The 21,536-nt window shown below is 40.5% G+C and overlaps 2 protein-coding genes across 2 annotated transcripts; both read right to left on the reverse strand.

Moving 5' to 3' along the window:
• Window positions 1–1,724: 1,724 nt before the first annotated feature.
• LOC140154496 (uncharacterized) lies at window positions 1,725–8,531 on the reverse strand. Its single transcript, XM_072177065.1, has 5 exons — window positions 8,360–8,531; window positions 6,090–7,931; window positions 5,443–5,620; window positions 4,558–4,821; window positions 1,725–4,259 (listed from the first exon to the last, which is right to left on the reverse strand). Exons 2-5 carry the CDS (start codon window positions 7,845–7,847, stop codon window positions 2,155–2,157), a joined length of 4,305 nt encoding a protein of 1,434 aa, XP_072033166.1. The 5' UTR covers window positions 7,848–7,931; window positions 8,360–8,531; the 3' UTR covers window positions 1,725–2,154.
• Window positions 8,416–21,127, reverse strand: LOC140163455 (uncharacterized). Its single transcript, XM_072186773.1, has 6 exons — window positions 19,595–21,127; window positions 19,386–19,535; window positions 18,806–18,983; window positions 18,262–18,525; window positions 15,728–17,963; window positions 8,416–8,467 (listed from the first exon to the last, which is right to left on the reverse strand). Exons 1-6 carry the CDS (start codon window positions 21,125–21,127, stop codon window positions 8,416–8,418), a joined length of 4,413 nt encoding a protein of 1,470 aa, XP_072042874.1.
• Window positions 21,128–21,536: the final 409 nt, after the last annotated feature.

Raw genomic sequence — 21,536 nt, forward strand, 5'->3', positions numbered from 1 at the left:
GAAGAACCCTTGATGGTTCTTATAGTAAGGAACCATACCAGAAACTTTGGTCACTCTACGAACTTTTCGGTTCTCTTGCCACTTTGCCGTTCTCTAAAGCTGTAATGGTTCTCTAGAGGCTTTTGAATATTCAGGAACCATTTTTAAGGGCTCAAGTGTGAGTGTCCCCTTTTGGAACTTTTTTTTTATTCTTAAGAGTGAGGAAAAAGGCATGCCTGGACTAGACTACATCCGAGGGTCATTCAATAAGTTCTACCTCTGCCCTTGGAACATGGAAGTTTCTTCAATCTCAGCATGATTATACATTGGAATGTCACCTTCAAATGAGGGCAAATGTATATTGATTCCTTTTCCAGATTTTTGAAGGTGACCTCAGGTTCAAAATAAGATTTGATATGATACATCAAAAAAAGCCCAAACAGAACGATGGCCAGGAATAAAATGCATTTAAACTTTTTTTGTATAGGCATATAATAGAGATAATTTTTGCTGAAATGTTTTGTTCATCTTTAAGAAAAATATTTGATTACAGTTCTTATCTGCTGTTTTGTGTGGGGGTTTGTGTGCTAAAAAGCAACGTTTTCTTGGAGTGAAGTAACCTTTTTGTACATAACTGGTATTTACATTTACTACTAGACGTTGATATATGAAGGTGGAGGCTGAACTTTTTGAATTTACAATCGTACATACATACATCCCCTCACCGCCACAAACCTACACACGCACAGTTGGAGGCATTTACAAACGTACGTAGACTTAATTATACAATAAAACTATGCGCTTTACAGAGAAAGGACTGATATATATTAATACAGAAATATAAAGCAAGTAAACGAATTAAATATTTGGTTACAAATCAGTTGACTGTCCTATCGCGATTGGTAATAAGTTTCATCCAGAGTATAATACACTTTACCAACACCAATTCTGGAATGAGTTGTTGCATGTTGTTCGGAATGTTGTTGCATATGTAGTAATCTTGTTAGGGCTTGGACTAAGGTCCATCTATTCCACCAAAAGACTGAAGCCAAGTCGCTGAGCTATCGATTTTTGAGGTAGTGTGCTTTTGGCGGTGGGAAAATCTTGCTTCATTGGTCAAAAGTTAATCGCTCGTCGATAAAATAAAAAGCAAATAATAGCTAGGCCTTATTCCCAAAGTATTTTAATCTGGAAATAACTGAGAATGATGATGTTTGCACTATTGTTTGCACTATTATGCTATTTTCATTTCCAGTCTCCCCTAAGGTCGACATGCCGTATACGATGGAGTCAGGAGGGGCCTCACACATGAGGCATAGGCCTATATAGATGTGCTGCTCCAGTCCGGTACTTCGATATGGTTATATGTTTGATTTGAAGACAAAAAGTCTTAGATAGCGAAAAATACATTTTCGGCGATATTATAAATCATACCCTTAGAAATGAATATGCCTATGGGTTTGCAGCTCTGAGCCGCACATCAGAAAATAATTAGGCCCATATGGTACCCCTCTCCGCTCTGTTTCGGTGGTACACCGGCCTCAATCCACACCCATGTCAAAAAATCTATCACTGGTCCCTAATACCATTTCCAAAAGGTTTCAAATTTATGGGTTTCTAATGTGGCCTAAGTTCAATTTGGGAGAGGGGCAAGTAAGGAAACGGCGCGGTGGTAGAATAAGAGAGGAAACGAGTTCCGGGGGTAACTTTTGCCGGGTTTGATGACACAGCCTAGTGAAACCAAACCAGTATCGTATCACCAGATTATTAGTATCGGAAGACAACGCGACTGAGAAGACAAAAATGAAAAAGTACCTCGTTCCCGCGCCTATTCATACAATTGATGACAGTTTTTACAGTAGGCCTACACCTCGGTTAGGTTGTACTGCTGAGAGGATGCATTCTGCAATGTTGAGTTTCTTGTGGTTTCTTCATCATCATACTACGAAGCATACGGAGCATCGGATGAACGTACATAATAGAAATGTTTGTAAGATGATGGTGCATCTGTCAAGACTTGCGACTGATCCTTGAAATTACGCCATTGATTTGACATCGCATACCTCTGTATAACGGAACTTAATTACAAGTGAACTGTACTGTTAATGTAAGAGCAAATTGATTCTTTTGGTGAGAAGTAATAATGCGTCGCCAAACCATGGCCACACTATTTCTTTACGACTCATCAGGCAAGTCATCGGGCATTTCATCCGGCACGTCATTGGGCACGTAATCAAAGTTTAACTGTGCGAGTAAATCCATGACATTGAAATTGTCAAATAGATCATCCTCAATGTCTTCCTTGAAGATCGATGGATCCTCTTCCCACTCCTGAATCCGATCATGAACCTCATTTACCTCAGACTGAGGACCTATCATGGTAACTCGTCCATTCGGTCGTTTGCCCCGTCCCATTGGTCGTATTGATGTTTCTATCTTTGGGAACTCATTGCTGAGTCTCCCTTGCCATACCGTGAAAGATGTGTAGAGGTTGTTACCTACCGTTACCGACACCTGTATCACTTCTTCACTGGAGTTGTCATATACTTGAAGGATACTGTGTATTGTACCGCAGAGTGCTAATTGATGATACGCCTTTTCAGCCAGAGTAGCGAGCTTTCTTACGTGTGCTTTTGATAGCTTTGGTTTCTGGCACATTGCAGGAACATAGCGATGTTCTTTGTGATAAAACATCCTTGTTGCGCAGAATGACAAGAATTCCACTAATAGCTTGATAGGCTTTTCAATCTCCCCATATTCATCAAGCTGGGTTGCGTCTTCTGCATTCCAGTATGCTTGCTGCCCAGCTTCAACAATAAAGGACCTTTGTATAGCGAAACCACATAGAAGAACTAAGAGTTCTATTGTACCAACTTCTTTGTCCAGTTTCTGAGTCTCACGCCATTGCATAAGGACTCCTGCTGCAGTCCTCATCCACGGATTCTCTTCTAGGTAATGGAATACAATCGGGAGATCTTCAATGCTCCGTGGGTCTCCTTGAGCAGCTTGGTACAGGTTTGCATCAATAGCGTTAAGTTGATAGCCTTCCGCTTCTATTGCAAGGCGTCCCATTACAGATGGAACTACAATATTCAACGCATCAGGGTTACGGTTGCGCACCTCACACAGAACGTCTGCTACCACCCAAGGAAAGCTAAGATACTTCTTGTCCCTCTGCCTGTACGTCACCATATACCATGCCGATGCTTTGGCAAGACTTTCTTCTGGGAATGTAAGCAGGCTGTCCCGCCCTCCAAACTCTTCAAAGAACGCCCTTCTTGTTTTGTTCCACAGATGTTTTACTTTCACTGTGATGATGTTCTTGACATCGTAGATCTCGTTGCGCTGGGACACACGTTTACTTAGTCGCCCGATATTTCCAGATAACGCCTCGCTTTCACTAGTTATGCCGTACTGTGTCAAAATGGCTTCTAGTTGCCGATTGTAGCGATTCAGGGATCTTTCGGCATCCTGTTGAAAGGCTTCCCTTCCAGGATATTCCAGAGCAACATCAGGAGGAACATCAACGGGGTCTTTCTGTTGAATGGCTATCCGATCTATCTGACGACATTGACGAAAGAGATGACCCAGGATTTTCCCTGATCTGTATGTCGATTTATCACGTTTTCCCATGAAATCTGGATACCTATACGGACGTTCTTCCTTTTCTAGATCTGGGGAATAACCTGTTTTGGCAAAATCAACCGCTTTGGAGAATTTTTCGGCAATACTGACACAAACTCTGGAAAAGATGTTAGTTATGTCAGCTTGAGCCAAATGAGCGTTTGCTATCAGACCTACGTTGTCGTTCTTGATGTAATCCGCTATGTACTTGATCATATCGGATACTTCAATAGGTCCATTATGCCTTAACTTCTGTGGTGGTGTAAAATCCATCGGCTCTTCGTTGGCTCCTTCAAAAGTTAGCTCTGGCATCCAAGTGACGAAGTATTCGTCTCCATCTAGATCTGATCCAGCCATTTCATCAGGATGTGGTCGTTTACCACGTTGAGGGAACACGACACAGTCAACCATATGATGCAATTCTGGCACATCGACTGCCTCAAATTTGCGAAGATCACCGGGTGCTAAGGCAGGAAACTTGGTGATAACTACAGTGCCCGTGCGTACTTTCTTGGTAACCTGAGGTTTGTCTATCTGCTTGGAGTACTGGATAAACACTTGACCATAGTTAAGCTCACCTGTTTCGTCCAAAACCCCAATCATATTTCTGCCAAACTGAGACGGGATATCAATTCTGGCTTTTCTCTGGAGCTGGCCTGTCAAAGACAATGTAGCAAAACAAATTGGAGTCACAAGTAAGCTATAATCAAATCCATGAAGTCAAGCTATGTTATATTGTACTTTTATTATTTTCATGCTTTTCTTGATACTGTTGCCCTTTTTGCCCGTCATTCATAGATTTGTGTTGAGTTGTGTGTGATTCATCAAGCTTTGGAAACTATAAACAAATTTACTTTCCGCCAGCAGACAAATGCACAGGTAGGATTGCTTATAGAGCAAACTACACTGATTTTAGCCTGTATCTTTGTGTATTTAGAAGTTGTGAATTCTTACCTATGCTATTTCGGTAAACAGCAAGTAGAAGTCCGCGGAAAAACGGTTCTGAGGTTAATCTTATGCCAGCTTCAACCACTTTGCGATAGTTGATGGACGTCTGTTGCGCTGCTCTTCTAGATAGCGACTTCGCTGCTACATCATCGTCAAAGAACATTCCTCCCAGTTCATACAGCAAACCTTCCTGGAGTTCTTTGAAAATATCGTCTCCTACTCCAAGTCCAGACAAGAGAGTTATTGCTTGACGATTCAGATACAGCCGACCTGTTAATGATCAATATTGTTTGGACAAGATGGTGTGTAATCGACAACTTACACGGTCTATTTAAAATTAGAATTTCTTTTGCTCATTTTTGGATATACAAAATTGTTCACCATTACTTTATGCTGCCCATGATTTGCATAGGATTTACGTATTTGGTTCTATTTCATAAGAACTTCCAATCCAATCCCCTACCCACCCATCTCCAGTTCTGTCTCTCATTTGGTATCTCCTGTGTTTAGTGTTTTTGAATTTTAGTAAAATGAAATCTGTTAATTGTCTGGTCTTTTCTATGGAATACTGTCCTACGCCCCAAAGTTGGAGCTAAGTGGACAGGATTGATGGTTGCGCAATGTGGGTGAAGAAGTTACATGAGGCGGCTACTTTGAATGACTTTGTACTGGTTATGTTGATGATTTCTTCTGGTAGTGAGTTCTAATCTCTCGTAGTGAGAGGAATAAAGAGGTTCTTGTAGCAGTCTTTGCTAGCCTGGATTAGGATGTAGCAGCTCTTATTTGGATAGCGAAGTTTGTGAGCCTGATGATTTTTCTACCGGTAGCGAGGTGTTCTACTAAATAAAACATTAATAACATTTCAAAACATTTTTCTTCTTTATAGCTTACATGGTTTCGAGTTGTTCATGATCTCTATCGTTTTGTGATCGCTTTGGAATTTTTCCATGCTCGTACGGTAGATGAGTTTATCGCCGTCGAGTCTTGGATCTATTCCTATCATTCCCTTACATCCTGCATATCGGATCTGGAAAGCTGATGGGATCTTCTTTTTCCTGTTCCCTGTTATCTATTAATTAAATTATTATATGAAACAAAGTAGAGCGATAAGTGGATGTCAATATCATAACGAGGTCATCTGGGTATTTACTTCTACTGTACTGCACACCCACCTTGCAGCAGTGGTGCAATGAATTGGCTACAAGAGCGTACTACAGATCAACTTAGAAGGAAGCCAGTGCAGTCTTCCTTCTCTTGCTCTAAAATTATTGTTTCGGTAATCTTTTGTCCGCGGACACCGAACGTGGGATCCACTTTATCTCCCATTGGTTTAAGTAATAATAATAATAAGTAATACTCTACATATTTTCATTGACTGGCGATCGCGGCTTTAAATTCGTGATAGCCCGAAATGTTATACTGATCTCTTGATCAGACTAGACCGTTCCAGAACGAGCAAAACAATGGAAATTATTAATGTATCCCTAAAACAAATTGGAACCCAGATCCGGACCCAAAAGTCCAAACTGATGTCTTACCTTTGCAGCTAGCGATGAAGAAACTCTACCAATACCATCAGAGAAACAGTACTTTCCATCAGCACTCTTAATATCATCATCACGCTCCACCTGTCCCGCTTCCACGGTGACTTTTACACTTTCTTCAGATGTAGAGAAACACTGTCCCATTCGAGAGACGTAAGTGGCCACACACGTGATGTTGGTAAAGGTCCCCATCCATTGCCTGACATTACTGGTTGTGTTTCCTTTCAGGTCTATCGAGTAGAGCCAACAACCATGATCTCTCAGTTGACTATTAGAGCAAGCGAGGAACTCGTAGCAACGGTCACCAATGTGAATTCCTGAAGTGAGAACATCCACGACCCGACGTGTTATCTCGTCCCCCTGTGAGGTATCAAAACTACCAAGCTTGGTGAAAGTTTCGTCTCGGAACACAACACGCATGCAAAATTCTTCCCCGTATTCTCGCAGAACTCTATTCTCGGCCATTAGTTCTGCTGGTAGGAGAAGACATCGGGTTGGAGTAACTATAGCGCGTCGAACGAATCTACAATTATCGTAATGGTCGTCTTCTACATCGTCGCTATCAAGAGCAGCTTTGAAATTGATCTCAAACTGTTCAGCTAGGTCAAGAAATCTATCTCCTTCCAGTGTTGGATCCACCTGTAACGCCAATTGTTGAAGCGCTTTCAGAGCTGCAGGATGGTTCTTGAGATGGATTTTGTTAAGCATAGCGAAAAGTCGTGTTGCTCTATCTGTGATCAAAAATCCTTGCGACAAAAGACACTCTAATATATACACCAGATCAAAATCCCCACCAAATCGTGGCAAAGCAGCTGACGCTGTTGGGAATCTCGTAAACACGTGTGTCCAATGAATCCTGTATTTGAAAACTTGGAATCGGCTGATGACTCCTTGGAACTTTTGGCATGATTTCTCTGAGACTGATATTGAAAGAACGGACGAATTGCCAATGATCTCTGTACTACAACAGCAAGTTCGTGTTACTCTTTTTACAGTTGTGTCAGAATCACGATCACGAACAATTTGGTGGAATGTAGGTGGTGCCTTAAGCATGAAGTATACAGAAAGTCCAGGTCTATCTTGTGGATAATCTACAAGAACGAATTCTTGCAGATCATCGTAACGTACGCGAAGTCTGTACTCGTACTCGACTCCTCTATCGGACTGACAATGGAATAGCATGGTAAAGAATCTACTGTCGTGCTCAAAGTCAATGGAAGTGGACTTGTCTCGAGACTTGTCTTTGTTACCCTTTCTTACTAGCTTTACTGTGTCAGGATTAATAAGTGATATGTGTTTGTAATGTTCTACAAATGTCCATCTATCTTCCATGCATCCGAGTGAAAAACTGCATAATTTGATGTTTTCATGAACATTTGATGTTCGGCCCTTGCGTGTATATGCTGCTTCCATGTCGGTTGACATCCATAATTTCCAGTTGTACGTATTGCAAAGTTCGCACCAAAGACGACATGAATGGAGAAATTGATTGAAGAAGTGGTCGGGTTCGGTTCCATGATAATTAATATTGAACTCACAGTAATAAGGGATTTGTATGCTTGCAGCGCTTAGAAGTGATATTCCTTCTTCCCTGTGCTCTCTAAAGTTGTGCAAGAGACCACCAAAAGTGCATTCGATAAAGTTGGGACAGCGATTCAAGGTGCCTTGGTCAGCACAGACCACGGTCAGTTTGGTATGATGTAGAGTACATTGACCGGTGCCCCGATATCCGGAAGCATATCCGGAAGCCATAATTTGCGAATCGGCGGCAACCAGAGTATTGCGTCACCTGCGTTATTAACAGAGGTACCAAAACATGGTTTCGTCAATAATTCTCTGAAAGATAAAATATTTGGTTACAGGTCAATAGTCAGAAGGGTCACTTGTGAAAAAAGAACAATGAAGATCGTTATAACCCATAGTCCTTACCGTAACCCTAACCTATAAGCAACCCCTTAATCCTAAACCTAACTCTACCTCAAAATCCCTAACGCTGTCTCTGACCCTAATCTTAATCCTAATCCACAGTGATCCAATTCTCTGAGTTGTAGCTAGTGATGCTGCGATAAACCCATACGCGCTTCTTTAACCCTAGGGCCTATATGTAAACAGGCATATATGTAAACTTATTAGAACTTTACAGAATTGAACATATAAATTATCAGCCGGGAAACCAGCCTCATATAAATAGTTTTTCACCATTCGCAACGCCATTAGCTGCCATTTCACACATATAGTTATTCACATTTTACAGTAATACTTACCACACCTACAAGTTCATGCGATTTCCTTCAATTATGAATAACTGAATGACATATCCTTATTTACCCTTGCTGAATGTGTACGGTAATTCAAAGTCTGGTGATTTGACCCTGTAATCATGATAATGACACAGCGAACCAGCAGTGCAAGGCAGTAAGCTAGTGACTCATTAAACATGGCAGATATATATAGATAGATATATACCCTGGATAGTGGATTGCGTGAGTGTAGTGCGACGAGGGGAATTCCCAACTAGCAGTTACGTACGTAGTCGTGTAGTACAATGTGTACACAGACAGTGGGAAATCCATATTGCGTAATCATTATGGATAGTATTACTATTTAATATTATGATTATTATTATTATGATGATGATGATGATTATAACCATATTATTAAGATTGTTATAATTATGATTATTATCAATTTCATCATCTTCATTAATTATTTCTGTTTATAACAACGTGTGTGTACCGTAACCGTGTAGCCTACTTTGTTTTTTAATATCAAGAAGTCTGTTTTGCTAAAACAAAAAGAGGCCATAAGCTACTAATATATAGGACTTATATAGAAATGTGGGGTAAAAGCATCAAGTCATAAATTTCCGGCTATTTGAAAGGGTTGCACGAAACCCTAAGCTTGAATACGGGATTTTTTTTATCCCACAGTGGCTTCCGTTTGTAGAAAGGTGAAACAAGTTACCTTAAAAATTCCAAAGATTAAAAAGGTAATCTATTCGATTGCGCTGAGGGAGAAATCAAAGCTTAGATTAAAAATTCATCTAATAGGTTAAAAATGAGCTAATCTGAATTATATTACAATATTAATCTTTTTAATAATTTGGATAAGTCTTGAATAAGTGTCTATTTTAATCCTAGTTTAATCCATGCTAAGATTAAAAAGTTAATCTTATGGATTTGAATTTTAATCTATAAGATTAAAAAATAGTAGTGCAATTTAGATGAGTTCAATTCCGATCTATTAGATTAATAATTTTTAATCTAAGTTTCGATTTGTCCCTCATCACAATCGAATAGATTAACTTTTAATCGTAAAAAATTAGAGAGTATCTCGGGGGCATGCTATATACTTTAAAGGCCTGCAGTTTGTTTTTGAGATATGGAACACGTCGCGCCAAGTATTGTAGTCGTCCAGGGCTGGAAAATATTATAAATCTTGCTTTTCTGTGTGTATTGGTGGTGATCCAGGGGTAGGAAATTGTACTATTTGTGTCACCTTGGTTCTGAACGCATCGAGCATATTTGGAGGTCATCCAGGGACAGGAAAGAGTACTTATTGTTTTACCCCCAGGCCGGGGTTTTACCCTAATTCTTCGTAGAGATATGGAACACATCGAGCATTGGTGGTCATCCAGAGACAGGAAAGAGTACTTATTGTGTTACCTTGATTCTTTGTAGAGATATGGAACACATCGAGCATTGATGGTCATCAAGGGGCAGGAAAGAGTAGTTATTGTGTTACCTTAATTCTTTGTAGAGATATGGAACACATCGAGCATTGATGGTCATCCAGAGACAGGAAAGAGTACTTATTGTGTTACCTTGATTCTTTGTAGAGATATGGAACATATCGAGCATTGGTGGTCATCAAGGGGCAGGAAAGAGTACGTGTGTTACCTTGATTCTTTGTAGAGATATGGAGCACATCGAGCCTTGGTGGTCATCCAGAGGCAGGAAAGAGTACTTATTGTGTTACCTTGATTCTTTGTAGTTGGAACACATCGAGCATTAGTGGTCATCCAGAGGCAGGAAAGAGTACTTATTGTGTTACCTTGATTCTTTGTAGAGATATGGAACACATCGAGTATTGGTGGTCATCCAGGGACAGGAAAGAGTACTTATTATATTACCTTGATTCTTTGTAGAGATGTGGAACACATCGAGCATTTGTGGTTATCCAGGGGCAGGAAAGAGTACTTATTGTGTTACTATGATTGATTCTTTGTAGAAAATTGTTAAACACATCGAGTATTGCTGGTCATCCAGGGGCAGGAAAGAGTTGGCCTACTTATTGTGTTAACTTGATTCTTTGTAGAGATATGGAACACGTCGAGCATTGGTGGTCATCAGGGGCAGGAAAGAGTACTTATTGTGTTACCTTGATTCTTTGTAGAGATAAGGAACACATCGAATATTGGTGGTCATCCAGGGACAGGAAAGAGTACTTATTATGTTACCTTGATTCTATGCAGAGATATGGGACATATCGAGCATTGGTGGTCATCCAAGGGGCAGGAAAGAGTACTTATTGTGTTACCTTGATTCTTTGTAGAGATATGGAACACGTCGAGCATTGGTGGTCATCCAGGGACAGGAAAGAGTACTTATTATATTACCTTGATTCTTTGTAGAGATGTGGAACACATCGAGCATTTGTGGTCATCCAGGGGCAGGAAAGAGTACTTATTGTGTTACTATGATTGATTCTTTGTAGAAAATTGTTAAACACGTCGAGTATTGCTGGTCATCCAGGGGCAGGAAAGAGTTGGCCTACTTATTGTGTTAACTTGATTCTTTGTAGAGATATGGAACACGTCGAGCATTGGTGGTCATCAGGGGCAGGAAAGAGTACTTATTGTGTTACCTTGATTCTTTGTAGAGATATGGAGCACATTGAGCATTGGTGGTCACCCAGGGGCTGGAAAGAGTACTTATTGTGTTTCCTTGAATCTTTGTAGAGATCTGGAACACGTCGAGCATTGGTGGTCACCCAGGGGCTGGAAAGAGTACTTATTGTGTTACCTTGATTCTTTGTAGAGATATGGAACACGTCGAGCATTGGTGGTCACCCAGGGGCTGGAAAGAGTACTTATTGTGTTTCCTTGAATCTTTGTAGAGATATGGAACACGTCGAGTATTGGTGGTCATCCAGGGGCTGGAAAGAGTACTTATCGTGTTACCTTGATTCTTTGTAGAGATACAGAACACATTGACTGGTCATCCAGTGGCAGGAAAGAGTACGGTGGTCATCCAAGGGCAGGAAAGAGTACTTATTGTGTTACCTTGATTCTTTGAGGAGATATGGAACATATCGAGCATTGGTGGTCATCCAGGGGCAGGAAAGAGTACTTATTGTGTTACCTTGATTCTTTGTAGAGATATGGAACATATCGAGCATTGGTGGTCATCCAGGGGCAGGAAAGAGTACTTATTGTGTTACCTTGATTCTTTGTAGAGATATGGAACATATCGAGCATTGGTGGTCATCCAGGGGCTGGAAAGAGTACTTATTGTGTTACTTTGATTCTTTGTAGACATATGGAAGACATGGAGCATTGGTGGTCATCCAGGGGCAGGAAAGAGTACTTATTGTGTTACTTTGATTCTTTGTAGAGATATGGAAGACATCGGGCATTGGTGGTCATCCAGGGGCAGGAAAGAGTACTTATTGTGTTACATGTTTTGATGGAGCACATGCATCATTTTTCATCATTCTGGCCGGGTGCATTCCGGTTATCTTTTATCACATGATATACAGACAAATGACAATGAACGACAATTATACCATGATTTTGGGTCAAAGAGCATGTTTTAACTAATTCTGAAGAGGAAATATATACCTTTTAATATCGCGGAATGTGGCAAAATATTGTTTTCTGAATTGACAGTCGTCGTGATAATTTCCCAAAAACTGAACCCCCTGAGTGTATCTAATAATTTACAGAAAAAAATTATAATCACAACATTTACCATGTAATAACAAGACGTGCATTGGTTAAATTTGGTAAAAATCTTTTAATGCATAAATATACTTACAAAACATATAAATATAACATGTTCACCACTCATTTTTCTGAAAACTCTTGTTTTATTTTATTTTATAATTTTATTTCATTAGAACAAGATTACAAACAATTGTTATTAACAGTCATACAATCATGAAATAGTAATGTGAAGATCACAACATTTATCTGTAACTTTCTTCAGTTTGATCACAAAATAAGATAAACTCGTCATGCAGTGTATAATTTAACATACAGAAGTGGGAAAAATATTGAAAATTATTCTTCATCAGCTAAACAAGCACACATTTTAGGTACTTAATTTGTAAAAGGTCCCCAATTCTCCAAATATAAGAAGGGATTATACCAATCGTAATCTAACATTGGCCTTTCTTACGAGGCTGCAGAAGCTCTAATTGAAGACCTGAGCGCAAGAAGACCATAAGTCCACTTGGCCCATCAACATGTATACACTATGCGTATAGTATACAAATACGTATATACTGCCATGAGAGGTTCTGGTTAAAACTATGGGCCCGAGGTGAGATCAATATTACTATTGATATCAATGAACAAGAATCTATTAATGAAGGATATAATTTCGTATAGTTTGGTAATGTTTTATACATGTTCAGGGGCCAAAACAAATCTTTCACAACCTTTCATGATGTTTTCACCCTGGAACATGTATTAGACATAAAAACCCTCAGCAACTATACGTAAGTTTAGTGTATACATGTTGAGGGGCCAAGTGGACTTACGGCCTTCTTGCGCTCAGGTCTTCAATTGTTCTCTGAAGGGTTCTTCAATGTTTAGGAACCACTTGAGGGTTCAAGTGTGAGGGTTCTTCAAGAGGACACTTTAGAACCATTTTGAAACATTTTTTTGCAAGAGTGGTATGAAAATTGGTAGGATGAAACAGTATGACGAGTTATGATGCTGCGTAATGTTGTGTCATGTTATTTGCATATTTATTCATGCTAATTAGATTTGCATACCTGGACCAGACTACATTTTAATTTATATACATGCTATATACATACTCGTGCATAATTATTTTACAGCCCCACATATGCTTGTTTATGAAACTAAACAAATAGCTATACTTAACAATATTAGATTGATACATAACAAGAAAACAAAGCAAATTTAGAAGAAGTAAAAGCTAATTAAACATTTATACAAATTTGTTGCACTATCCAATCGCGATTGGTAATGTGTTCCAGAGTTGACAATCCATTCGACCGCCAGTGGTATTCGCCGCGAAATAGTGATGTGCAAATGTTCATCATTAATTTTTTGGCACAAATAATTTTGACAAAATATGACGTCACTTACATTAACATCAATCTCCTAATTTGCATATAGCCGTCATATCCCCAGCTAGCTCGCCCACGTGATTGGTTCTTCAGCGATCTAGGTATTATTTACATCTATGGAACAGTATAACGTCAGGGCAATACATAGAAAAAATTGTGCAAACACATTGCTATGGTAATTCATCCTGTTACATAACTACTTCTACTGCGATTAAAGACTGAAGCCAATGAGACCTTTAATCTACAACTGAATTTGTCTCTGATTGATTTTTGACCAACGAGGTAGAGCTTTGACAATTTTACTTCATTTGTCAAAGGTCAATCACTCGTCGCTCAGCAAGACAGCAACTGTGAGTTTGCAACCGAAATTGCCGCAGCCAGCGTATTATGTGGTCACGCAAAACATCAAGGTACATTAGTGCTGGCGTTGACTTGTGTATGTGTCAAAGTCGATCAACCCATTTCCATGATCAATCAGAAAAATGTTGCAGCTGGCATCGAATACTGGGAATGTATACAGTCTTGAGTTTGGTACTGTCCAACACTCCAGAATGGAGACAAACGGCCAGGATGTGTGATCTGCGCTGTGGTTTTGATAATTCTTGCTAGTCTTGGTTGCTTAGATACTTGGTTACTGCAGTTTTGAAGGTTTCTGGTTTTGTGATGCTGATTAGGTGTGGTGGAAGAGAGTTCCAATCACGTATTGTCTTTGGTACAAATGAGTTTTTGTAGCAGTCTTTATTTGCTGATATAGTTGAGTAAGATTCCGGATGATGATGCCGCGACTGGCGCTGGACGGGCTGTAGAAGGGCAGGGACAGGTCACCTAGATTTGCTTGTTGAAAAACGCAAGTACATGTACAACAACTAAAGCAATTTGTTGATATTTCAAATATTTATTGAAGGGGTGTTAGTGGGGTCTATCTAAAATTTGTTCCTTTTTTCCCGTGTCAAAATCTAGTCATCGCAGACTTCTCTATTTCGGGGCTGTACAGTATATTTAGTAATATTCCGGAACAGGGAAAATTAATATTGGGGGCATTTTGGCAAGCCGAAAGAGGGAGAGGGGCAAATTTTGGATTATTACCCAACAAAGTGTTCAACAATGCAAATTCTGCTCGCTGCTACACCAATGATAGGCGTAAATCACAAAAACGTCTCGCAGCCTATAAACTTTTGCGCCGTACGCGGCCGCGGGGGGGGGGCAGACGGATCATCATGGGGGTGCTGCTACAGCCCGGTGTAACAGTCGGTACTTGTTGTCGGAAAATCTTCAACTAAGAAGTACACTGCAGTTGTTTTTAGTCAAATGGCCAAACTAGAATTAATGTGGCTCGTGCTGACTCGCTTGAGAAACCGCCCCATGGGGGCCCCGCCCGGGGGGGGGGCGATGAGCAAATATTCCCCTCTCCGTCTTAACCCCACCCCAGTCAAAACTAATGGGCTTCCAACATTTGGCTTATTTAAATGAGAGTGGGACGCCAGGGTTGGAAGGAGGAGAAGAATTTGATAGATAGACCGTCGAGGATGAGAGGCGAGCTGCTCAGGGGCAAGCTTTGCCCAATTTATGATGAATAGGTTGAGTATCATTCGTTGCTTCTAAGCTCGTTTAAAGAAAACCAAATCAGTATCGCCGGTTACCACCAGATTTATTACTCGAGTAGCATCGGAAGAGTTGATGCACTATCTTCTTCTTCTTCTTCTTCTTCTTCTTCTTCGTCTTCTTCGTCTTCTTCTTCGTCTTCTTCTTCTTCTTCTTCGACGTACGATTCATCACGATAGTCATCGTATTCATCACGACCGTCATCGTACGATTCATCGTGATATTCATCGTACGATTCATCGTGATAGTCATTGTACGATTTATCGTGATAGTCATTGTACGATTCATCGTGATAGTCATCGTACAATTCATCTCGATAGTCATCGTATTCTTCGTCGTCTTCTTCTTCTTCTTCTTCTTCTTCTTCTTCTTCTTCTTCTTCTTCTTCTTCTTCTTCTTCTTCTTCTTCTTCTTCTTCTTCTTCTTCTTCTTCTTCTTCTTCTTCTTCTTCTTCTTCTTCTTCTTCTTCTTCTTTCTTCGTCTTCTTCGTCTTCTTCTTTTTCTTCTTCTTCTTCTTCTTCGTCGTCTTCTTCTTCTTCTTCTTCTTCTTCGTCTTCTTCTTCTTCTTCTTCTTCGTCTTCTTCTTCTTCTTCTTCTTCGTCTTCTTCTTCGTTTCTTCTTCGTCTTCTTCGTCTTCTTCTTCTTCTTCTTCTTCTTCTTCTTCTTCTTCTTCTTCTTCTTCTTCTTCTTCTTCTTCTTCGACGTACGATTCATCACGATAGTCATCGTATTCATCACGACCGTCATCGTACGATTCATCGTGATATTCATCGTACGATTCATCGTGATAGTCATTGTACGATTCATCGTGATAGTCATTGTACGATTCATCGTGATAGTCATTGTACGATTCATCGTGATAGTCATCGTACGATTCATCGCAATAGTCATCGTACGATTCATCAGACAAGTCATCAGACAAGTCATCAGACAATTCATCAGTGTCATCCTCAAAGATGTCTTCTTCGAAGACCCTTGGGTTAACTTCCCATTCTTGAATCCGATCCTGAACCTCATTTACCTCAGACTGAGGACCCATGATGCTTACTTTTCCATTCGGTCGTTTGCCCTGTCCCGTTGGTCGTATTGATATCCCTACCTTTGGGAACTCATTGCTAAGTATCCCCTGCCATGCTGTGAAAAATGAACCGAGGTCATTACCTACGGTTACGAACTCCTCTTTGAATTCTTCACTGGAGTTGTCATATACTTGAAGGATACTGTGTATTGTACCGCAGAGTGCCAATTGATGATACGCCTTTTCAGCCAGAGTAGCGAGCTTTCTTACATGTGGGTTTGATAACCTTGGTTTCTGACACGATACAGGAACATACCTATGCTCTTCGTGATAAAACATCCTTGTTGCGCAGAATGAAAAGAATTCCACTAATAGCTTGATAGGCTTTTCATCCTTCCCATGGTCATCAAGCTGGGTTGCCTCTTCTTCATTACAGTATGCTTGCTGTCCAGCTTCAATAATAAAAGACCTTTGTATAGCGAAACCACAGAGAAGAACTAAGAGTTCTATTCTTCCAACTTCTTTGTCCAGGTTTTGAGTCTCACGCCATTTCATTAGCACTCCTGCAACAGTCCTCATCCACGGATTTTCTTCTAGGTAGTGAAATATAACCGACAGATCTTCATTGCTCCGTGGGTCTCCTTGTGTAGTTTGGCACAGAGTCTCATTAGTAGCGTTAAGTTGATAGCCTTCAGCTTCTATCGCAAGGCGTCCCATTACAGATGGAACTACAATAGTCAACGCATCGCGGTTACGTTTTCGCACCTCACAGAGAACGTCTGATACTACCCAAGGAAAACTAAGATACTTCTTGTCCCTCTGCTTGTACGTCACTATATACCATGCCGATGCTTTGGCAAGACTTTCTTCCGGAAAAACAAGCAGCCTGTCTTTTCCTCCAAACTCATCAAAGAATGCTCTTCTTGTTTTGTTCCACAGGTGTTTTACCCTTAATGTGACGATTTTCTTGGCATCGTAGATCTCGTTGCGCTGGGACATCCGTTTACTTAGTCGCCCGATATTTCCGGACAATGCCTCGCTTTCACTAGTAATGCCATATTGTGTCAAAATTGCTTCTAGCTGCCGATTGTAGCGATTCAGGGATCTTTCGGCATCCTGTTGAAAGGCTTCCCTTCCTGGATATTCCAGCACGACATCAGGAGGAACATCGATGGGTTCTCTCTGTTGAATGGCTATCCGATCTATCTGACGACATTGACGGTAGAGATGACCCAGGATTTTACTTGATCTGTATGTCGATTTGTCAAGTTTGCCCATGAACTCTGGATACATATATGGACGTTCTCCTTTTCCTAGATCTGGAGAATAACCGGTTTTGGCAAAATCTACCGCTTTGGAGAATTTTTTAGCAATACTCATACAAACTTGGGAAAAGATGCCATTTCTGTCAGCTTGAGCCAAATGAGCGTTTGCTATCAGACCTACGTTGTCGTTCTTGATGTAATTCGCCATGTACTTGATCATATCGGATACTTGAATAGGTCCGTCGTGCCGTAACTTCTGTGGTGGTGTAAAATCCATCGGCTCTTGGTTGGCCCCTTCAAAACGGAACCCTGGCATCCAAGTGACGAAGTACTCATCTCCATCTAGATCTGATCCAGCCATTTCATCAGGATGTGGTCGTTTACCTCGCTGAGGGAACACGACACAGTCAACCATATGATGCAATTCTGGCACATCGACTGCCTCAAATTTGCGGATATCACCGGGTGCTAAGGCAGGAGACTTGGTGATAACTACAGTACCCATGTGTACTTTCTTCGCAACCTGAGGTTTGTCCATGTGCTTGGAGTACTGTACAAACACTTGACCGGAGTTTAGCTCACCTGTTTCGTCCAAAACACCAACCATATATCTACCGAGATGAGAGGGAATTTCAATTCTGGCTTTTCTCTGTAGTTGGTCTGTCGGTGGTCAAAGAACGAAATGGAATGTAAAGTAAATCTTACTGTTTTATTACTTTGATGCTTTCTTGATAATATTATCTTTTTAATTGTTCTATAGCTGTTTGTTGAGTTTTGGCTCTACCTTTGGATGGACGATCTTAACATTTGGACTATCTGCGCTACGTACGTTTGTTTCACAATCACCAGAAATGTGTACACAAGTAACATCGATTCTAATTCTAGAGCAAATACTGCCATTTTTTGTTCGTTTCTTCGGATCGTTTATTAGAAGTTGTGTAATCTTACCAGCTCTTACCTATTCTATTTCGGTAAACAGCAAGCAGAAGTCCGCGGAAATACGGTTCTGAGGTTAAACTTATACCAGCTTCAACCACTTTGCGATAGTTGATGGACGTCTGTTGCGCTGCTCTTCTAGATAGCGACTTCGCTGCTACGTCATCGTCAAAGAACATTCCTCCCAGTTCATACAGCAAACCTTCCTGGAGTTCTTTGAAAATATCGTCTCCTACTCCAAGTCCAGACAAGAGAGTAATAGCTTGACGATTCAGATACAGTCGACCTGTTAACGATCGAATATTGTTTCATATCGTGATAAACTAACGACAGAAAAAAAGTTTTACCCAAATTGTATTGTAGGGATCCTAGCCAAGATGGCGTGTAATCGAAAATTGAAACGGTAACTATTAACCGGGTTGTACAATATTCGTGTGGGCGCGCGCAATTTAAGCAAATTATTGTGTTGCTATTTATGGGTTTTTGTAAAGTGAACTCTATTAATGATAAATTATACTACATAAGCTAATAAAGATATTTTAAAAGTATTTTTCCTTCTAGCTTACATGGTCTCGAGTTGTTCATGATCTCTATCGTTTTGTGATCGCTTTGGAATTTTTCCATGCTCGTACGGTAAATGAGTTTATCGCCGTCGAGTCTTGGATCTATTCCTATCATTCCCTTGCATCCTGCATATCGGATCTGGAAAGCTGATGGGATCTTCTTTTTCCTGTTCCCTGTTATCTGTTAATTAAATTATTATAGGAAATAAAAAGAGTGATAAGTGGATGTCACTATCACAACGAGAATTGGCAAAGCAAGAGCGTACTATACAGAGCATTTTAAAAGGAAATTAGTCTTCCGTCTTTGCTCTAAAATTATTGTTTTGGTAACGGACACCGAACGTAGGATTCACTTTATCCGCCATTGGTAAAAGCTCTCAAATAAGTAATATTCGTCAAATTTCCATTGACTGGCAAAGTTAATGCAGAACCTCAAATACTTGTGACAGCACGAAATGTTTATATTGATCTCTTGATCAGGCTAGACCGTTCCAGAAAGAGCAAAACAATAAATATTATTATTTTATCCCTAAAACAAATTGGAACCCAAATCCGGACCCGAGAGTCCAAACGAATGCCTTACCTTTGCAGCTAGCGATGACGAAACTCTACCAATACCATCAGAGAAACAGTATTTTCCATCAGCACTCTTAATATCATCCTCACACTCCACCTGCCCTGCTTCCACAGTGACTTTTACACTTTCTTCCGATGTAGAAAACATTGTCCCATTCTGGAGACGTAAGTGGCTACACACGTGATGTTGGTAAAGGTCCCCATCCATTGCCTGACATTACCAGCTGTGTTTCCTTTCAGGTCTATCGAGTAAAGCCAACAACCGTGATCTCTCAGTTGACTATTAGAGCAAGCGAGGAACTCGTAACAACGGTCACCAATGTGAATTCCTGAATTGAGAACATCCACGACCCGTCGTGTTATCTCATCACTCTGTGAGGTATCAAAACTACCAAGCTTACCGAAAGTTTCATCTCTGAACCTAACACGCATGCAAAATTCTTCGCCGTATTCTCGCAGAACTCTATTCTCGGACATTAGTTCTGCTGGTAGGAGAAGACATCGTGTTGGAGTAACTATAGCGCGTCGAACGAATCTACAATTATCGTAATGGTCGTCTTCTACATCGTCGCTATCAAGAGCAGCTTTGAAATTGATCTTAAACTGTTCAGCTAGATCAAGAAATCTATCTCCTTCCAGTGTTGGATCCACCTGTAACGCCAATTGTTGAAGGGCTTTCTGAGCTGCAGGATGGTTCTTGAGATGGATTTTGTTAAGCATAGCGAAAAGTCGTGTTGCTCTATCAGTAATCAAAAATCCTTGCGACAAAAGACACTCTAATATGTACACCAGATCAAAATCCCCACCAAATCGAGGCAAAGTAGTTGATGCTACCGATGTCGAGATTCTTGTAGATACACATGTCCAGTAAATCTTGTATTTGAAAACTTGAAATCGGCTAATGACTGATTGGAAAGTACGGCATGATTCCTCTGAGACTGATATTGAAAGAACTGACGAATTACCAATGATCTCTGTACTACAACAGCAGGTCCGTGTTACTCTTGGCAACGGTGTATGTGAATCACGATCAATTCGTTTGATAGTAGGTGGCGCCTTAAGCATGAAGTATACAGAAAGTCCAGGTCTATCTTGTGGATAATCTACAAGAACGAATTCTTGCAGATCATCGTAACGTATGCGAAGTTTGTACTCGTCCTCGACTCCTCTATCGGACTGACAATGGAATAGCATGGTAAAGAATCTACTGTCATGTTCAAAGTCAATGGAGGTGGACTTGTCTTTGTTACCTTTTGTTACTGTGTCAGGATCGATAGGTGATAAGTGTTGGTAATGTTCTACAAATGTCCATCTATCTTCCATGCAGCCGAGTGAAAAACTACTTAATTTGATGTCTACATGAACATTTGATGTTCGGCCCGTGCGTGTATATGCTGCTTCCATGTCGGTTGACATCCATAATTTCCAGTTGTACGTATTGCAAAGTTCGCACCAAAGACGACATGAATGAAGAAATTGATTGAAGAAGTAGTCGGGTTCGGATCCATGATAAGTAGGCCTAATATTGAACTGACAGTAATAAGGGACTCGTATGCTTGCAGCGCCTAGAAGTAAGCTCCCTTCCTCCCTGTGCTCTCTGAATTTGTGTAAGATCCCACCGAAAGTGCGTTTGATTAAGTTGGGAAGACGATTCAAGGTGCCTTGGTCAGCACAGACCACTGTCAGTTTGGTATGATGTAGAGTAGCATGGTCATTGCCCTGGCCAGTATCCCGATATCCGGAAGCCATAATTTGCGAATCGGCAGTAACCAGAGTATTGCGTCAGAGGCACCAAAACATGGTTTCGTCAATAATTCTCTGAAAGATAAAATGTTTATTGCATGATTACAGGTCGATAATCAGAAGGATCATTAGTCCGAACACCCAACAGAGCCGGTCGTTGTAAACCATAATCCTTACCCTAACCTATAACCTAAACCCTATACCTACAATACTAACTCTAAACCTAACACTGGCACTAACCACAATCTAACTCTATATGCCGAACCCTAAATCCTAACCCAAATCTTAACCCTAATCCGAACCTGAAATATCATAAACCCTGTTCATCCATCCTTTGCGTACTATATCCTTTAGATACACGAGCTGTTCCTTATTGAGTTAGGGGCATTGAAAATGGGGGAAAATGTCTACTTTT

Source organism: Amphiura filiformis, chromosome 1 (genome assembly GCF_039555335.1).
Source record: "Amphiura filiformis chromosome 1, Afil_fr2py, whole genome shotgun sequence".
NCBI lineage: Eukaryota > Metazoa > Echinodermata > Ophiuroidea > Amphilepidida > Amphiuridae > Amphiura > Amphiura filiformis.

What these genes read in the sequence shown, in the direction of transcription:
- LOC140163455 (XM_072186773.1), bottom strand. Translation starts at nt 21,127, where the DNA reads ATGGCTTCCGGATATCGGGATACTGGCCAGGGCAATGACCATGCTACT. An exon ending in CGTCATCGCTAGCTGCAAAG is followed by an intron (nt 18,984 to 19,385) that starts GTAAGGCATTCG and finishes TTTAATTAACAG; the next exon opens with ATAACAGGGAACAGGAAAAA. An exon ending in CATGAACAACTCGAGACCAT is followed by an intron (nt 18,526 to 18,805) that starts GTAAGCTAGAAG and finishes GATCGTTAACAG; the next exon opens with GTCGACTGTATCTGAATCGT.
- LOC140154496 (XM_072177065.1), bottom strand. Translation starts at nt 7,847, where the DNA reads ATGGCTTCCGGATATGCTTCCGGATATCGGGGCACCGGTCAATGTACT. An exon ending in CTTCATCGCTAGCTGCAAAG is followed by an intron (nt 5,621 to 6,089) that starts GTAAGACATCAG and finishes TTTAATTAATAG; the next exon opens with ATAACAGGGAACAGGAAAAA. An exon ending in CATGAACAACTCGAAACCAT is followed by an intron (nt 4,822 to 5,442) that starts GTAAGCTATAAA and finishes GATCATTAACAG; the next exon opens with GTCGGCTGTATCTGAATCGT.